This window comes from Leptonychotes weddellii, chromosome X (assembly GCF_054177405.1).
Source record: "Leptonychotes weddellii isolate Sample4059 chromosome X, ASM5417740v2, whole genome shotgun sequence".
NCBI lineage: Eukaryota > Metazoa > Chordata > Mammalia > Carnivora > Phocidae > Leptonychotes > Leptonychotes weddellii.
The window spans coordinates 16,308,536-16,324,142 of NC_138385.1; the positions used below are offsets into that span (position 1 = coordinate 16,308,536).

The 15,607-nt window shown below is 46.4% G+C and overlaps 1 protein-coding gene across 1 annotated transcript in view; it reads left to right on the forward strand.

Annotated features, from left to right (window-relative positions):
• The first annotated feature begins 1,910 nt into the window (after nucleotides 1–1,910).
• FRMD7 (FERM domain containing 7) overlaps nucleotides 1,911–15,607 on the forward strand; it is a 49,221-nt gene continuing 35,524 nt past the window's right edge. The window contains exon 1 of the mRNA XM_081809271.1: nucleotides 1,911–1,967. Within this exon, the coding sequence (XP_081665397.1) occupies nucleotides 1,911–1,967 (57 nt within the window). The remainder of the gene's footprint in view (nucleotides 1,968–15,607) is intronic.

The window sequence follows — 15,607 nt, forward strand, 5'->3', positions numbered from 1 at the left end:
AAATAGGGGACAATATTTGTAACTCATATCACGGACAAAGGGCTAGTGTTAAAATAGTTGCTCGAGACTGAAGAGAAAAGGACAATAGCCAATATTTTAAAGAGGGGCTATGGAACACGAACAGAGAGTTCACCAAAAAGAAATCTAAATGGCCCTTAAGCATCTGAAAAGATGCTGGACTTCTTTCATAAAATGAAAAATTAAAATTCAGACTTAGGACTGCACTGAGAGGGGCACCTGGGTGGCTCAGTCAGTTGAGCATCCAACTCATGATCTCAGCTCAGGTCTCGATCTCAGGGTTGTGAGTTCAAGCCCCATGTTGGGCTCCGCGCTGGGCATGGATCCTACTTAGAAAAAAACAAAACAAAAAAAGAACTGGACTGAGATTCTTTTTCTCACTTATCATTTTGGCAGAAACCCCAAAGTTTGACACCACACTCTGTCAGTGAGCCTGGAGAAAATAGGCCCTGTCATACATTGTTGGTGGGACTGCGCCCTGGTACGACACTTGTACTAGTCTGGTAGGTCTTCCGTCAGAGACAGGGTGGCTTACAACAACAGAAATTTATTTTCCCCCAATCCCTGGAGGCTTGAAGTCTGAGATCGAGGTGCTGGCAGGGTTGGTTCCTTCTGAGGCCTCTCTCGTTGGCTCGTAGGTGGACGCCTTCTCTTCCCCGTGTCTTTACATGGTCTTCTCCCTGTGCGTGTCTGTGTCTTCATCTTCCCTACTTAGAAGGACACCAGTCTTATTGGATTAGGGCCCACCCTAATGGCCTCATTCCGGTTCAATTATCTCTTTATAGACCCTATCTCCAAATACAGCCACATTCCAAGAAACTGGGGGTTAGAACTTCAACACATGAAGTGGGGGGGGACACAATTCAACCCATAACAAGCTTTATGGAGGAAAACTTTGAAATCGCTATAAAATTACCAACATGTAACTCTTGGCCAGCAATCCTACTTCCAGATATCTATCCGACTGCTAGGGCTGCACACATATAAGGTGACATACGGATGAGGATATTCATTTCAACCTTGTTTATAATAGCCAAAGGTTGGAAACAACCCACGTCCACCAATAAGGAACCACTTGAGTAAACTATGTTTTACCTCCACGGTGCAAAATCACAGAGCTGCCAAAAGAAATGAGGACGCATTCCATGCACAGCCAAAGTGATATACGAAGAAAAGGAAGGCATGAAACAGGGAAATAGCATGCTACCTGCATAAGAGAAATATGTTTGGATGTGCTCGTACAGTATTTGCTTAAAGAAACACTGAAGGCTAAATAACTAACAGCAACAGAACCCTAATAAAACTGGTACTGATAGGGGTGCATGGGGATCCCCCAGAACAGAGGGGGGCAAGCAAAAGTGAAGCTTTTCCTTATATTCCTTTTTACATAGTTTTCATTTCTAGATCATGTAAATTCAAAACAATTAAAATCATCCTACATAAAGCTTCCTAGTTCGGCCATGAGATTTCCAGTGCCATATGAGACTAATATGAGTACCTAATCCCTTTACTTTGGAGAAGAGCTGTTCTCAGTTTATCCAAGCTTCATCTCAGGATTTCAAATTGTGCTCTTGTGAAATAAAGAAAATCCCCAGAGGTTGCGAATGCTTTCTCTCTTTTTCTTTTCCTTTGAAGAAAGGAACTGGTTTAAGAGGGCTAGAGAGAGTCCAGTTGGATTTGACGTTGACCAAATAGGAGATTGGCCAGATGCTATTGATCACCAGCGCCGCGCAGCACAAACGCCCTGCTGAAGTGTGCCCTGCTGGGATGGGGGGGGCTGGGTGGGGGTGGGGGCCCCCAAGCGCACGGCATCCAGCTGGAGAAAGCCCCTCTTCCTGTCACAGCTCCCACAGCACTCCAAGCCTGCTTGCAGCCCAACGGCCTCTCCGAGAATGCTACATTTAAAAGTGCAGTTTTTGGATGATTCCCAGAAGATTTTTGTGGTTGATGTAAGTGGAAATCACATTGCTATTATTCCTTTGTTATTCATTCAATAGTGGTCATTTGTGGACAGCCCATTAGCTGGCGATGTTATGTCTTCTTTAGGACCAAATGAAGGAGGGACTGTGGTTTTTAGCTTTGGAAAAAGAAATCTGTACTTAATATCACAGTGTAGCTAGTGTTTTCACGTTAACCTTTCTTCTAGAACAGGTTCTCTTTCCTCAAGGGACAACAAGAGCGAGTTTGGAAGAGACGCTAAATATTTGTAAAAAAACAAAGCAGCAGTAACTTATTCGTCCTGCCCAGAAAGGTATTAGTGTTCATTGAAATAATTTGTGAGTCTCACCCCATGAACATTTGTGGGGAGAAAAGTATGGTTGTGAGGGAATGGAGAAGGGGAAGGCTACCCTCCTTTTCTGAAGGAAACCTGGGGTTTCGGCAAGGGGGTAGAATTACGCAGTCATAATGAGAACTTGAGGAAGTAATGACAAGTATGAAGAGAAAAATAGGATAAGAGACTATTTAGTCTGATTTAGTACTTATAGCTCAGGGTTCTTAATATAATTCCTAGCTACGAGATGATTGCGTACAATTATACCTCATCTCTTCAAGGAAGAACAAATGTATTAAGCACATCATTTGGGGCTCATCTTCCAGAATCTTAAGATATGTACATTTTGATGTAAGGATTTATGTAGGAGCCGTTTTGAAATGTTCTATGATTTTATTGGAACAAAAGATGCTATTTGCTCTGATGTTTATATTAGCTACCAACAAGGAACAAGTAGTTCATGTTCTATGAAATTCATACAAAATGCTGGTTGTTTTCTTTTATACACAAACTAACAACGGCCGTTGGGTGTGTGGGTAACCCATTTTTCAAATGAGTATTTCATTTTTATTTGAATCATGTGCTTTGTGGGCGATGACTTCATGGCTTCAGCGGCTGTTTTGCTGTCTCTTTCTTTCACTTGTGATTTGCAAAAGGCATTTCTAGGTCCACGGACCTGAATGATTTGTTTTTGCAGCAAATAGCTTCCATTAGAGGTATGAGGCATTTCCTATTCTTTCTTGGAACTCTATTTAAAGGGTGGAAAATATCTTTTGAGTAGTTTATCCATTTGCAGGCGGGTGGTGTAGGCTCACAGTGCTCCGGTACCTGAATGAGTGAGCTGGGTATTCAAAAGACACTGCTTTAGGCTAAGTTTTTAATAGAGAGTTCAAGCAACTCAAAGAGAAATCTTTGACCAAAAGTGACAGAAGAGCTTTCTGAATGTGTAGCTTAAACGCAGATCCAATTAAATGGTGGTAGGCAGCGGGGGGAGGCGGAGCACCAGAGCTGTGTAAGATTCACCTTCTGAGGAGTCAGCTTGAAGCCAGCCTGATTTCGCTTCGAGTTGGTTTGTCTCTTTCCAGCTGCAGCGCATTGTGTTCCTTGGGAAGATAATGGGAGAGATCTGACACCCAGCAATTCGGGTGTCACAGCATCTGATCCCTTTTGCCCTGGGAAGTCTGCTCCGTAAGTAGCAATCGTGGTGTCACCCAGAGTGGGCAAGCGCACTGACGGCAATCCCCCGGGCAGCTTCGTCCCGAGGGGCGTGGGACCATAACTTAGCATCCATTCGTCCAACAGGATCTTCTCCTTAACGACAGGAGACTGACGAGGAAGAGGGCTCATGATGATGAAGATGATGGTGATGATGACAAGCAATAGCACGGAGTCACCAAGGGCTAACACTTTATTCATTATTTTTTTTAAGGGCTAACGCTTTAAAATGGACAAAGCAATCTCACATCCACTGGTTCCTCTGACCCTGCATTCCACCCTGTGAGGGAAGGGAGGGAAAAGGTTAATCTTTGCCGGGTTTGCAAATTAAGAGGTAAAGGCTCAGGGAGCTGAAGTGACTTGTGCAACATTACGCAGCAGATCATTGCAGAGCTGGGACTTCCAATCCAGAAGTCTTCCCCACTGGGCCACGTACAATTGTATCCGGAAGACGCATCTGTCGGTAGCCTTCTAGTCCTGTATTATTGCTCATGCACATTATTTTCTGTGGCCCTCAAAGGGCATAGAATTTGGCATACAGTGAGCCTTTGATGACAGTTGTAAACCAATTAGTAGATCCTTTCTTCCTTACCCATATGTGAGGAGCTATTAGAGTGTGGTTCTAGAGGCCAGGGAGACCCTGGTGTGAATTTTTTCATTGATTCAGAAGCTTAAAAAGGTCCCTCAGGGGGCACCTGGCTGGCTCAGTCGGTGGAGCGTGTGACTCTTGATCTCGGGGTTTTGAGTTCGAGCCCACATTAGATGTAGAGATTACTTAAAAATAAAATCTTAAAAAAAATAAATAAAGTCCCTCAGCCCTATTAATAATTCCTTAAAATGCACCCCAGCACCATACTTTGGGGGACTTTGAATGGGGAAAGGGGAAAAAAAAGCAACCTAAACATCCTCTTCCATTAGTACTAATACCATTTTTTAAAAGATTTTATTTATTAATTTGAGAGAGAGAGTGCACGTGTGAGTGGGGGGGCAGAGGGGTAGAGAGAGGGAGAGAAGCGGACTCCCCGCTGAGCGCAGATTCCCCCCCCCCAAGATCATGACCTGAGCGCAAAACAAGAGTCGGAGGCTTAGCAGTCTGAGCCCCCCCGGGTGCCCCCATTAGTACTAATATCTTAAACAGGATGAGGAAACGCTTGGACCCATAGTGAAGAGAACCATTAACAGTGACAAAAAGCCACACGGAAGGGCTTTTGATAGCAAAGTTGACTGAAGTCTCAAGAGGCATGGATCAGTCCTGGGGAGGATTGTTCTTTAAGATAAAATTTAAGGAAAGAATTGGCTGCACGGGGAGAAATAATGGAGTCTTGGGCATTGGTGTTGATTTTACAGAAAGTACAGTAGTAGAAATACCAAAAGGACACACGCTCAGATAGAATAATGTCTCCTGGGTGAGACTAATTGACACCCAGAACCCTCTGTTTTTCCTCCACCCCGGGTAACATTATCTTGATGAATTTGCTGGTGCCCAAGATCTGACTCAGGGCTCCAGACTCAGAAGGCTGATTTGTCAGCACTTCACAAGAACTGGAGTCAGAGACTGATATTTACAATCGGGATGCTAGGGGCACCATTTACAGTGGGACTGGGGACGCTAGGGGCCTCCCCTCAGTTACATCGGATGCTAAGTGTCAGAAGAGTCCGATTTAAAGGAATTAGACCCGTGATGCTAATATTTGATGGGCTGATAATGCAGCCATTTCCACAAAGACCCTGTCACTGAGACCATCCAGTCACCCATTCATTCATTTAGTCTCTCTTCTGGGCACAGTAGACTCTACCATATGGGGAAGTAAAGTTCTTGACCAAGGGCACACTCTCCCCTGGGCAGTGCTGGCTGGGAGCTACCAACTTGGGCTTCATTGATTCCTTTCACTCCCCCTGTATGATTGACAAACTCCCTCTGTTATTGACCTGTCTTTGACTTGTTAATGCCTTCAGTTAGCTTGCTGGGAAAAGTGGCTGGCCCGGGAGACATCCTGGCTCTTTGAAGTTTCTTTGCATATCTATACTCAGAGAGTCTATGTGTTGATTTTATAGATGAACTCTCTGAGTTCAGCCTTTTCCTTTATGCATTTCCAAGAGTATTTGGGGGATGCAGGGTAGACACGGGACTTCAGAATGGCTGGGATGTACCTACTAAATGTAATCCAATGAGGAAAATGTGTTCAGTGAAAAAAAAAAAAACCTCATCTTACTTTTCAAGCTGTCATATTTATTGAACAAAATTGATCATTATCCAATATCAACACCATCCCTAGTGTTGCACTGATCCTGGGCTGCATCCTTAAAAAACAGAGAAGGACTCTATCTACAGAATGATGATAGGAGTGGACAGGCAAGAGGAGAAATGAAATAAGGTCATTACTTTTTAAAAATAATTGCAGGGACGCCTGGGTGGCTCAGTCAGTTAAGTGTCTGCCTTCGGCTCAGGTCATGATCCCAGGGTCCTGGGATCGAGTTCCGCATCAGGCTCCCCGCCTGCTTTTCCCTCTGCCTGCTGCCCACCCCCCCGGCTTGTGCTCTTGCTCTCTCCCTCTCTCTCTCTCTCTCCCTCTCTCTGACAAATAAATAAATACAATCTTTAAAAATAATAATAGTAATAATTGCAGATTTTAGTGTAAGTTCAGTTTTGCCTCTTCAACATGAGGACCGGGACTCTTCGTGAGAGAAAAAGGGAGGATGAGACCAAAGCTAAGGCCTTCTGAGCTCTCAGAAAGAGTAGAGGAGGTTAGATGTCTAGCTCGAGGTTGAATCCTCCCAACACCCACAGGTGCCAGGAGCAGCTGTGTCCTTGGAGGGTGACCTTCCTTTAAGCCTAAACTGTTTGTTTATCTCCAGGTTAGACGGAGGTTTATCTCCAGGTTAGATGGAGAGTTTCAAGGCAATAATCCCATCACTATATCTGACACAGTTCTGCCTTGGTAGAAGCGTGGCAGAGGGGAAGAAAAGCTGTTGGTGGTGAATTTCCAAAAGCACGCCTCGTTTCGATGGTTTCTAGAGCCCAAAGTCAAAAGAAGACGTTTGAAACCTCTCAGATCTTACATTTTACCTGATTGCTAAGTGACAGCATTGGCCACTGCAGTGGGCACCTCGTGGCTTACCCAGCCAGCCCATACCCAGGGAATGTAGTCAGCTCACCTCTTTCCCTTGGGAACCACTCAAAAGGCCACTGGGCCTCATTCTCTGCAAGAGTCACAAGGGAGGCGGTGCCAGGACTGAGCACTATTCAAGCTAAATAAGAAAGCAAAGAACTGCCCAGGGATTTTTTTGGGCGGGGGGGGGGGGGGTAGTGGTATTTACCTTTGGGATGTTTGTCTAGGAGCTGGTTTTTCAATTTATAATGACGAGGGATCTTTTGTACCTCTGTCAACAGTGAAATAGAGATCCACCCCTTCATAAGGCAAAGGTTTTCAAACTCCAATGAGATAGAATTATTCAGGTATAAGTAGAATGTACCTGGATTTAGGGCTACAAAAACTGCATCGTTTTAGCTGTGTAAATCTTGCCAGTCACTTAACCCTTTAGCTCCCTGAGTTGTTGTGAGGCGTCATATAAATGATATAATGTGCATTTGGAATCTCATAAAGCAGGGTAAATTGGACTCTGCCACTTATAAGCTGTGTGGCCTTGGGCAAGCCACTTGGCCTGAGACTGAGTTCTGTCACCTCAAAAAACTTGGACTGGGGGGGCACCTGGGTGGCTCAGTCGGTTAAGCGTCTGCCTTCGGCTCAGGTCATGATCTCAGGGTCCTGGGATCCAGCCCTATGTTGGGCTGCCTGCTCAGTGGGGAGTCTGCTTCTCTCTCCCCCTCTCCCTCTGCCCTTCCCCCCAATTGTGCTCGCTCTCTACGTGCTGGAGGTGCCAGGCAGAGTCTAGATGATAGTTTCAAGTTCAGTGGTGCCATTGTTAGATAGTCAGCCTCTCTCCAAACTCATGCTCCCCACTATCAGTATTCCAGCCTGATAGGGAATGGTGGAGACAGGAAGGATGGATACAGAGATGCCAATGAGGTAGACGTTCTAGAAGCAATTGATGCTGGTCTGGATATGGAAGATGAGTGAGAAGGCTTCCAGATGACCCTCAAATTCCTGCCTTAGGTGACCGGTTGGGTGGTGGCCCCCATTCATCAAGACAGAGAACAGAATGAAAGGAGCACGTTTAGGGTGGGCAATAACGAGTTCTGTTTAGATTTATCGATGGGGTTATGGAGAGAGTTCTGGTCCCAGCCCTGGCAGTCTTAAGCAGGGGAACCTCAGGTGAACCCCCTCAGCTCTCTGAGCCTGTGCCCCTTATCACTAAAATCGGGATAATCATAGCACCTACCTCATGAAGTCGCTGTGAAGATGAATGAAATGACCAGATTCCTGACCCAAAGTAGGTAGTCAAAGCATGTTAATTCCCTTCCCCCTTGCTTACAGACCTCTTTACTTCTACACTTGGCAAATCATCTTTCACCCTTAACTTGGAGTTTCTTTGGATCAACCCTGATTTTGCAGCCCACCTCCAGGCAAAGAGCTCTTTCCCCCGGTCTGCTTCCTCTGGGGCTTCCTGGGGTTAATTTATCCTGCCTTTCTAGCGGTTTGCCCTTTGCTTAGTCAGCAGCCCCCCCGGGGGGGGGGCGGGGGGATTTTGCTCTTCCCCCTGGAGCCATTAATCCTGGGAGGGTCCGTAACCGCCTAGAGTTACCTAAAATAATGCTGGGCTTCCTTTAAGGAAGCAGAGGGAAAAGGCCAAACCCTTTGTGCTTACCTACATTTTAAATTAGTCTGTGGTAACTACTCATAGTAACGCTAAGGTAGTTAATAATCATGATAACAGATCGGATTTATCGACAGCCGATGTTATAGGTGTATTTTACTTGGACTATTGCGTGTAATTTTCACACAAATCAAAGAAGTAGCCCTGTCTAGGATAGTTACATAAGCTCTCTGTGCAGTGGGTTTTTTTCAGCTGTAAAAGGAGGAGAACATTAGTAGCCACTCCATAGAATTGCTACAAAGGTTGGATGAGTTAATATACATAAAACACTTAGAACAGCACCAGTAAGTGGTATAAAAGCGTTTGCCACACCGATGCCTTATGGAATCTGGCTCCAAATTTAGATGGTGAACACATGTCCTGATATTTATGTCCAAGCAGCAGCAAGGCCTGGAAGGAGGATGAGGCCTGGACTATTACTATAAAAATAGTAAAAATCTCGAATTTACAAGCATGTAAAGTGAGGTGCAGAGAAGTCAACTTACCCAAGGTCACAGTGCTATTTAAGTAAATGGGTGAGCCGGGGTTCAAGCCCTACTCTGTGTAGCTTGCAAACCTTGGCTGGTCATTCTTTCTTTAGGTGGCAGGTTTACGGCTCAAGTGGGGTCGCTGTATGTGTGGATTATGGCTTAAGTGGGGTTGCTGTATATGTTGTGAAGCTTCCTGGTTTTCCAGAACCTCATGATGTACCCTCTAGTTCCGAGTAGCCTGCCCCACGCTAGGTGCTCCATCAGCGTCGGATGAGAGACAGCCCATCTCAACCCATACCACCCCCTGCCTGTGCAAAGAACTCCGAGAAGGAGCTTCTAAACCACGTCCGAAAAAGCATCCTGCAATCGTCGTAGCATCCCAGTCTAGCCAATGGAGGCCGTTTCTTTGCCAGGGATTTATTTGTCATTGCAGGGGGTCCCAGCTGCCTGATGAATGCCTTTGTTTAAACTACTGAGTTTGCTTTGCCCCTCATAGCCTAAGGTTTGTTGGTTTAGAGAATAAATTGAACTGAAAAAGAAAGAAAGTGCTTGTGCTTTGTCTGGCCCGGGGCCAGGCTGAGCAGCAGGCCAAGTGTGGTTTAGGTGCTGCCCGGCCCACTCCTTTAGGGGTCCCGGACCTTCTGCTGTCACCTGGCTGCCAGCCTGCCCTCCGGATGCTCCATCTCAAAGGAGAGGCCCGGACTCAAGCCTTCCCACCACTACCTCCTGAGGTGCAAACGTCTACCTCATTGGCATCTCTGTATCCATCCTTCCCACCCCCGCAGCTCCCCTGCCCCTCTCCCCCCATCCTTGCAGCTGAAAGGAGGAGGGAACCTGAACTCCAGAACATTGGAGGCGCTGGGGGTGGGAACAGGGAACTGTCTCTGGAGCTGGGTGGGTGGTGGTTAGGTGTTCGTTCAAGTCTGCACTCGTGGGAATCTCTGCGAAGAGTTTCAGTGAGTTGGGGCTTTGCCACCCCTTTACCCTTCATCAGGTGTAGGGCCCCGGCCCGCTGTCTGCCCCCCCAGCGCCCCTCGCCCCCCCCCCCCAGCTAAAGCCCTCCTCTGAGTGCAACTGGCTCAAGGGCAAGATTCCCCTGGATTCTATAGGATTTTCTCTCTTTCTTTCAAATGCCTTTACCCCGCAGTTGCATCATGGGCCTGTCACAAATAGGAACCCATTACACGAATAAGAGCTCAGTCCCCACTGACGCTTTAAGACAAGGCCGTTGTCAATTGCACCCTGGAGCGAGCGCGAGAAATTCTTCAAACTGAGCCGATCGCCGTCTGGGGATCAAAAGGGGATGGCCTGAGGGGCAGAATCACCGGGGAGGTGGCCCGACTGAGCCAGCAATTTCCTAAAAGGACCCGGGGGCCTGCCATCCCAGCTGCTGAGAGCAGTGCTGGCCTTTGTGAGACCAGGTGCCACGAAGCACTTTTGTGCCAGGCCATCAGAACTGGAAGAACATTCGGTGAGACCGGTTCTACCGCGGAGAGATCCACCCTTAACAGATCATTTGCACCTCAGGAGGTAGTGGGGGATTGGCCAATGAAGAGCCCAGGCGAGGCACCGAGGCACCGCAGGGAAGATCTGCAAAGTTCAGGAAGAATGGAAAGTGACAGGCATTCAGGGGGGCACTTCTCTGGGGGCTGTGGAACTCTCTGATGTAGAACTTGTCTGTTCTAAACACAGCTGCTCCACAGAAGCTGCAATTAGTTACCCCCACAGAACCTTATCCCAGCCCCCTTTGCTCTATTCCCTCTCTTCTCCTTTACCCACTTCCTCCTTCTCTTCTGGGTCCAAGGTGTGGGGCCAGAGAGGGGAGGTCTGTCTGGGTGAGCTGACCCCAGGCCCTGGAAGCATTTAGGCATGGCGCCTCACCACTAATCGCTGGGCTTAGCTGTCTTAAACAAAAGGTCCTTTGTCCTCTGCGATTCGTTCTATGATGACGAAATTCACCTTTCGACAGACTTCAGCAAAGACAAAGGTTCTCCAGAATTTTGCACCAGAACATTTTAAGTGATTGCAAGAGATCCGTCCCAAAGATATTGTCAACTGCCTTTAGTGCTCTGAGATACCATATCCTGACCTGTGTTCCGGGAATTTCCACTTCCATTATGTCATTCAATTGTGAGTTAATAAGTGTGGTAAATAGGTATGATTACACGACTTCGTTCATTCATCAGTCAGTTGACAAGTTCTGGGGAGCCTTCCCTGCGTCCACGCACCGTGTTGGCTACTGAGGATGCAGAGAAAAATAAGAAATAGTGCCTGACCTCCAAGACTCGTGAAAGAACCAGAAATGTACACTGCAGTGTAACATGTGCAAATGACAGCAGCAGCTAACCCAGACTGAAAGCTTTCCTTAAGGGAGATGATGTCTATCTTAAGCCCTAATGATCAGTACTAATTACCGAGCTACAGGGAGGGAGCTGGACTAGAGTTTGAAGGTTGGGCCAGACCAAGGGAGAAACACAGGGAAAGGCCCGGGGAGTAGCTCTGTCTGACTGGATCTTGCAGTTGGGGGCAGAGGGTTCTCTGAGAGCCGTGAGAGACAGAGATGAGATAGGAGAGACAAGCATGGGCCAAGTCATAAAAAGGGATGTTTCATATGAAGAAACTAAGGTTCAACAAGGTTAAAAATGAGCCCAAGGTCATACAACTGCAAGTAGGTACTTGAGCCAGGAATTGAAGTCCATGTGTTGACTGCAGAGCCCGCCCGCCCTCCCTTCCCCTACGGCCTGCTGCCTCCAGACTTCCCAGGCCCAGCAGGAAGTCTGGGTTCACAAAGTGCTTTCACAGCTTTACCAGGCAAGGGCAATCCCTGCCATGAATCTTTTCCACGCTTTGTATTTGTATTTCGGTATTTAATTAAAATTTGACACAGAAGTTAAACTTTTTAGTATTTCATTAAAAGTCTCAGACAAAAATAAGACAACCAGCCAACAATGCAACCTAAATAAGCCAATAAGCTAATAACAATGCAACCTAAATAAGCCAGTAATAAATAAGCTAATAATGCTGGAGAAATGTCTCCTAAGGTAATGATTAAGGTTGATGTGCCAAGATGGGAGCACATCTTTGTGTGCTAAGAAGATGTCTATCTTCATGGTGTTTGCAATAGCTAAGAGGAGAAAACAAGGTATGTGTCCATCATGCAGGTCGTTTCCTATACAGTAACTAATGATGGTATTTTTTAAGATTTTATTTTTAAATAATCTCTACACCCAACGTGGGGCTCGAATTTACAACGCAGAGATCAAAAGTTGCCTGCTCTACTGAGCGAGCCAGCCAGGTGTCCCTACTAATGATGATATTTATAATATAATGCTAACTTTTTATTTTTATATATATTTTTAAAGATTTTATTTATTTATTTGCCAGACAGAGGGACAGCGAGAGAGGGAACACAAGCAGGGGGAGTGGGAGAGGGAGAAGCAGGCTTCCCGCCGAGCAGGGAGCCTGACGCGGGGCTTGATCCCAGGGCCCTGGGATCATGACCTGAGCTTAAGGCAGTCGCTTAACCAACTGAGCCACCCAGGTGCCCCATAATGCTAACTTTTTAAAAAGCTGGTCACCGGGATGCCTGGGTGGCTCAGTTGGTTAAGCGACTGCCTTCGGCTCAGGTCATGATCCTGGAGTCCTGGGATCGAGTCCCGCATCGGGCTCCCTGCTGAGCAGGGAGTCTGCTTCTCCCTCTGACCCTCCCCTCCCTCATGTGTGCGCTCTCTCTCTCACTCATTCTCTCTCTCTCAAATAAATAAAATTTAAAAAAAAAAAAACTGGCTTTAAAATAAATAAATAAATAAATAAAAATAAAAAATAAAAAGCTGGTCACCAGAAAGTGTTATTGTATCACATGCATTGAGAATTATCTGGAAAGCTGTACCCTAAGGTCCTCATACTGTCTGTCTTTTGACGGATGAGATTATAAACACTTTATTTCTTCCTCTTGCTTTTCTGCTTTTTACCCTGATTTTTTTAATGAGCATATTTTGCTTTCTGAATGGGGGTGGGGAAGCCTCAAAAACAATGAAAGAGGGACGCCTGGGTGGCTCAGTCAGTTAAGTGTCCGACTCTTGATCTCAGCTCGGTCTTGATCTCAGGGTGGTGAGTTCAAGCCCCACGTTGGGCAGGGCATGGAGCCCACTTAAAAACAAAACAATGAAAGAAACGTCATTTCTATAATAGTGGTTGCTGTATAAGGTCCATTTCCTGCATAAGCAATCAAATTAGGGGACTCCTCTCGAAATGGCTGGGCCACGTGTTCCAATCTGCTCACACCCACACCTGCCTCCAAATATCAACCCCATTGTCACTAGCCCACAATTACTACTCAATTCCTTTCTGATCTAGAAAGTAGTGATGATAGCTAATATATATCACAGGAATGTTTATTACATACTAGGTGCTAGTTATCAGTATTTTCCGTGTATTAGCTCATTGAAATCCTCAGTGAAGTAGGTTCTATTAATATCCCCATTTGACAGATGAGTAATCTAGGCAGAGAAGTATAGCGAGTGGTTGAAACAGGATTTGCACGGGATCCTCTGGGTTAAGAACTCATTTAGTTGACCACCATATCCACTCTCAGACAGCTTGTCTTTCAAGAGTCACTGTGTTGGAGTTATCTTGGTATAGACATTCTCAGCAGTTAGGGCTTGTGTGTGTGTTCCGAGTGATGATGCAGAAAACCAGGTCAGCAGTTTCAGGGGAAACTGACTTGGGCTGAGCAGGACCTGACATAGCCATGAAGGGGCTTTCCTGGGACAGATGGACAATGGAAATGGTTCAGACAAATGGACAGGGTTGGAGAGATAAGGTTTATGGTGTCTGAGAATTGCATGAGGCCAATAAGGATAGGTCATTCTTTGGGGCTCAATGGTGTGTGTGGGGGGGTATGCATCCCAAAGGGTACAGTGAGTTCTCTTAATTTGGTGAAGTCCGGGACTGTCCGGGGTATATAGTCAGCACTTTCCCAGAAACATAGTAGATGCTCAATAACTAGCTGTTGAAGCAATGAAAGAATGAATTCTCTCTTTGTTCTCAGCTGCCAAGCAAGTCAAGTCTTAAGTTAGGGGAGATGTGGCACAAACACTTCATGGATTACAGTAACAAAATTTCCCTGGACCAAACCTGCACCCAGGTAAAACCGTGTGCTCACAGGAAACCCTCGATGACTGCCAGAGATGAGAAATACGTGACTCAGGCTCCCCCAAAGTTCAACAAAGGAGAGGTCATCTGTTCTCCTGATAGCCTACAAAGGCTCCCCAAGTCTGTTTGGAGATGCCACCGTGAACGTGTCTGTTCGATTCCACATTTGTAGGAATGTAGGGTAGCGCCTCCTCAGCTGGGACAAGCAATTGTCAAATTCAACATTCAGAAGGGAGGAATAGGGGCGCCTGGGTGGCTCAGTTGGTTAAGCGACTGCCTTCGGCTCAGGTCATGATCCTGGAGTCCCTGGATCGGGCTCCCTGCTCGGCAGGGAGTCTGCTTCTCCCTCTGACCCTCCCCCCTCTCATGTGCTCTCTCTCTCTCATTCTCTCTCTGTCAAATAAATAAATAAAATCTTTAAAAAAAAAAAAAGAAGGGAGGAATATTTTTGGTTTTGATTTATAAACATGAATGAGTCAGCTTCGCCAGATCCTTCTGCACAGATAATTGCACCCTAAGAAGTTAGGAGCAAGATATGGGAGTGTGGGATCTGGGAGTATGCAACTAATTTTAAGACCCAAAGGTTAGTATCTCTTGGGACCCCTGTTTCCCACTGAAGATTGCTAGGAAGTAACAATTCCTGCCACTACTCCCTTCCGATTCTGCATTTTGCAAGTGAAACCATGCTTTGTCTTTCTTTCCTGAATGCTAGAATTTTCGAGGTACAGTATTTAAAAATCCACATGAATACAAATTGTTTTGGGCTTGGCTGTGCTTGGCCCTGAGTACAGGAAGAGAATCCCAGACAACCGCTTTGAGTTACGCTGCACATCCTGACAATAGATCTGCCATATTGAAATAGCCTGGAGGAGGGAGGATGGCAGAGGTCTGCGAACCTGGTATCAGCCCCAGACTAAGCCAGACTGAGAAGAATATGTAACCACCAGGCTTTGGGGTGTTAGAGCCCAGGTCACCCAAGGCCCACCTGTGTGAGTCAGCACTCAGGACTTGGCTGGCTCTACGCAGGGTGGACTAGGAGGAAAGGGGCAGAATGCTGCCAGCAGGCCCCGGAGTTCAGCGTTACTGCTAAGCCACATGCTCTGCAAATCTCACCTGTGTGGGAGAGTGGGAGACGCAGGTGAAGATCAATCAAGAGGAGAGCAGAGCCTGGGGGAACCTAGCCAGCTGCTACTGCGAGAGCCAGAAGCGCACAGCAGGAGCCGAAGTAAAAAACCAGGTGAATAAGGGTCAGGCACTCAGACAGATGTCTAGGTAGGGAAAGAGGAACAAAAGAATAGGTCCTTAGTGACTTCTTCAAGGGTGGAGCTTGGCAACAAGCCAAGTTGGGTCTGAGTCAGGAGCCCCTTACAGGTTCCTTGCTGCGGGGCAGAGCTGGTCCCTTGGTGTAGTCTGCAGGTGTCGACAAGCCGGCACACCTGGCTAACGTGGGGGTGTTGACAGGGTGCGGGAATGAGACACTTGGTGACAGGGAAATTAGCCTGAGTGATAGCTCACATGACCTCGCGTCTTGCTAATCAGTTAGAAGCCCTTAGAAGTTCATTATTATTTTTCAATTTTCACATCCAGCTTTAATACGTGATAGGACATACATTCATTACGGAAAGATTAGAAAATTCTGGCAACAAAAAGAAAAAAGTAAAATGCAAATAAAATCCCATCGCCTAGATTTTAACATGTTGGT